The sequence below is a fragment of the Euwallacea similis genome, chromosome 12, assembly GCF_039881205.1.
Source record: "Euwallacea similis isolate ESF13 chromosome 12, ESF131.1, whole genome shotgun sequence".
Lineage (NCBI taxonomy): Eukaryota > Metazoa > Arthropoda > Insecta > Coleoptera > Curculionidae > Euwallacea > Euwallacea similis.
In genome coordinates this window covers 5,101,732-5,106,018 of record NC_089620.1, presented here as the reverse complement: position 1 = coordinate 5,106,018, position 4,287 = coordinate 5,101,732, and the positions used below count along the sequence as shown (strand labels likewise).

The 4,287-nt window shown below is 32.8% G+C and overlaps 1 protein-coding gene across 1 annotated transcript; it reads right to left on the bottom strand.

Annotated features, from left to right (window-relative positions):
• Window positions 1-2,785: 2,785 nt before the first annotated feature.
• LOC136412520 (threonylcarbamoyladenosine tRNA methylthiotransferase MtaB-like) lies at window positions 2,786-4,012 on the bottom strand. The gene has a single exon (XM_066395594.1). The coding sequence runs from the start codon at window positions 4,010-4,012 to the stop codon at window positions 2,786-2,788; it is 1,227 nt and encodes a 408-aa protein (XP_066251691.1).
• Window positions 4,013-4,287: the final 275 nt, after the last annotated feature.

The following is a 4,287-nucleotide window of genomic DNA, read 5'->3' as shown; positions in this document are numbered from 1 at the left end:
ACATAGTAAACACAAAGCCTGTTGTACACTTTCAACCCTAGCTCTAAGCTTAACAATTATAGGCTTACCATTTATTTTCAAGCCTATCATTAAATACAGAGAAAGAAGTAAAATATATAAAAAAATTAGGGCTATGCTGGTCTACATTTAAGTACAAGAAGAGTATACAAAAAATACATAGCCAAAGCTAATACACGACAATTATCTGCTCGATGAAAATGAGATTAAATACATTTTTAATATTTTTATAGAAATCTATTAGTATAGATTTTGTATGCTGTTCTAATGGCTATTTTTAAATGCTTAATACTCCTCTTCATTATTTCTTGCACACATCTACCTACCAAGCAATATCCTATTAACATAGACAATTATAAGCACGATTATCCGTTGCAACAATATAACACCTCTTTGGAGATTAATGAACCGGCAATACCAGAAATTATGCCTTTACCAATGGAGTTTCCCGATCTCACAATCAGTAATCAGCTTATTTCTATTAATGTTAGTGAAGAAGTATCAGTAAAAGATTTGCTGATTGAGATAGGAAAACTTTCTGACGTTAACTTGGATATGGACCCAAAAATATCAGGTAATATTATTTTAAAGCTAAAAGATAAGGATATAAACGAAGTAATTCAGAGTATAGCAAATAGCGCCAAACTGCGTTACTCAATAAGTAATGGTGTAATTAGAATTGAGCAGGACTTGCCATACGCGCAAAATTATTACGTAGACTTCATCAATATTCAACATTCTGCTCAAAGCAGTTTCGTCATTAATAACAATATTACTAACAGTGATGGAAGTAACGTTGATAGGGACTATAACAATGTTATGAAGTCTCAATACAGTAGTGACTTATGGAATTCATTAGAAAAAGGCTTGAATGCAATAATGGATGTTAACGGGGTGGATGATGGCGAATTCCTTTCATCCAACAGAGAAGCTGGTGTTATTATTTTGAATGCTAGAAAAGATATCCACAAAGCTGTTGAAGAATATATTAATAAGGTTAAGAAGTTAGCGTCTTCTCAAGTAATGATAGAGGCAAAAATAGTTGAAGTTGTGCTAGATGACAAATACCTTTCTGGTATGAACTTAAATGACTTACAAGATGGAACTAAGTCTATAATAAATCAAGATAACTCCATTATTAACCTAGCAATGAACTTTGGTGCGAATGATCTAGGAGATTTAGTAAAAAATTTAGACAAATTTGGCACTTCAACTGTAATTTCAAGTCCCAGAGTACATGCTATAAATAATCAGCAAGCGATGATTTCATTTACTAAAAACCATATTTATTTTACCTCCGATATACAAAAAGATACTAGAAACTCTAATCAGACCTTAATTACCAAGATGAATAGCGTCCCAATAGGTGTTGTGCTAATAATCCACCCAAGCATTAACATTGATACTAGTGAAATATTCATGGATATACATCCAACTTTATCAAGAATTAACGGCTACACTAAAGATCCAGATATAGAGTACGTTGCACAGCAGAGTAAAATGAAATTAAATAGCGACATTCCAATTGTTGAAATCAGAGAAATGAACTCTATGTTAAAAATTAAGAGCGGTGAAATTATGGTAATCGGCGGGCTTATAGAACATAGAGAAGATAAGCAAAGCTTATTGCATCAGAAATCAAAAAGGCTAGCGAATAATATTAGAACAGTAGAAACTGTCATTTTTCTAAAAGCAACAATCGTACCAACATTTGGTTTGTTAGATAGAAAAGATAAGAATTTATATATATATTAAATTATCACTAAAAATTAAATATCAAACCAACTTCAATATTGTGAGTAGATATGTCATCTGCAACAGGTATCGGAACGCTAAAGTAACGATAGCCGAGAAAGGTTTTGACTTCTGGGATTATTGAATAATCAACACCAAGTTTTATTTGATAAGCAAACCAAGGAACATTAAGTGGCATTGAATTTTGGGGTGACCCACTAATCCTTTTTAATCTAAAAACTGTTGGCCCTATACCAAGACCGATGTACGGAGCAAATTGTGTACCCTGAATGCTGGGATTATAATAGAAGTTTAACAAAAACGCAAATACACTTGCTGATTTATCAAATACCGGAGGAGAATTACTATCTTCAATATTGGCTCTAGAATACATGGTTTCAAAATCAACTCGGCCATTTTCTCCAGCATAGTAACCTAAAGATATGCTGTTAAGCCATTGAAAATTAATTTTACCGTTAAACTGCCGTATACTCTTAATTTCATCTCCTAAAAATAGATCTAAAAGAAAACTACCATAACGGCCCTCAGCTAAAGCAAGAACTCTTTTTCCTATTGCACGTATACCCTTCACAAATGTTTCTGAATTATCATGGTATACCTTACCACCGTTAGCGCTAACATAAAAATCAAGTTTTTTTGATTTTTCCTTTGTAATCTGCTCATTATCAGCCTGATCTGCAATACGTGACCACATATTTTTCTGATCAGCTACTTGGAGAATAGAAGGTTGTTCAATAGAACTACTTTCAAGTTCTTGATATTTTAAATCATTTATTAGTATTTCTTTTTCAGTAACCTCTTCAGAACGTATTACACTTTCATTATTGTCTGCTTCTAATTTTAAGGGTTGTACTTGCTCAATGTGTGTATTACTAATATAAGTAACAAAAAAATAGACACATGGAATGAAAATCAAAAATAAAGTAATAGATATTTTAGTTATAACAAATGAACCCATAATTATCATTTATAGTATAACCATCATATCATATATTTCTTTAATGTACAAAAATTAAGAAAGAGTATTTCCAATTAAATAATTATTCTCTACGCCTGTAACATTAACTTTCACAATACTTTTAGCTTGCGCTCTTGATTCAAGCTTTATTAATGCAAAATTTTCTGCTCTACCGACATTATTTTGCTCAACCAGAACACTTTGCTTAGTGTTGATCAAGGATTGACAAAAACTGCTCATAATTTCTTTATTTACTTCTCTTAAATTTTTTACTCGTTCTTTACGCACATTCTCTGGTACTTGTGGCATTCGTGCAGCAGGTGTATTTTTCCGCTCTGAATATGGAAAAGCATGTAGGTAAACTATATTTGTTTTTTTCAGTAAATCAACTGTATCCTGAAGCATTTCATCAGTTTCTGTTGGAAATCCAGCAATAATATCAGCGCCAAATGCTATATTAGGCCTCAAGCTCTTCATTTTATGACAAAATTCTATCACTTGTTCTCTGTTGTGACGACGCTTCATTCTCTTTAGTATTAAATTATTACCAGATTGTAGACTCAAATGTAAATGAGGCATAAGTCTTGACTCATTAGCTATTAAATCCATTAATTCGTCGTCAACTTCAGCAACATCGATAGAGGAAAGTCTTAGCCTCTTCAACTCTGGTATATCCTTTAAAACTCTCCTAATCATTGAACCAAGTGATGGCTTACCCAACAAATCTGTACCAAAGTCAGTAATATCAACCCCTGTAAACACTACTTCTTGATATCCATTTTCTACAAAGATCCTGATTTGCTCTATAATACTGTTTATTGGCACAGATCGATTATTCCCTCTTGCCTCAGTAATTGAGCAAAATGTGCAGCTATGATTACAACCATTTTGAATTTCAATAAATGCCCTTGATTTATCTTCAAATCCATTAATTAGAACAGGTTCTACTTGGCTATCACTGACTAAGATTTTATCGTCATTTAGTAAGTAATTTTCAGCTTTTAGCTTATCTTGATTACCGAGCACTTTACTTACACCAGGAATATCACTATACGATTCAGGATCCAACTGAACAGCACAACCAACTACGATAATTTCTTTATTTGGATCATTTTTGCAAATCTTACGTATCTTTTGCTTTACCTGACGTTCTGCTTCGTTTGTCACTGCACAGCTATGCACCACAACAACATTTTCTCTCTTTGCTTTTTTTAATGCTTCTTTGATTAACTCGCTCTCGTAAAAATTTAGACGACAACCAAATGTTATCACTTCATTCATGTTAGTATTTTTTGCTTTAATAGACCTAAATTATATCAAATATCCAAGCAAAGTCTCTTGCATGACTATTTTTTTGTAAATAAATGCTATGCAAGCAACAGACACTGGGATCTCAACGATTTTCACTCAGACACAGTATCACTCCTTTGCTTATTATAGTCTTTTGACCTTTTTAAGATACAATCCGGATTGGATACTGAGTTGGTGAGTATAAAAGTATAGCTTCTACGTCATACCGCTGCGGTATCTCTTAGCCGCTAACAAGTAGCGGGATG

Excerpts from the sequence above, each read along its gene's own strand:
- LOC136412520 (XM_066395594.1), bottom strand. The coding sequence starts at position 4,012 with ATGAATGAAGTGATAACATTTGGTTGTCGTCTAAATTTTTACGAGAGC.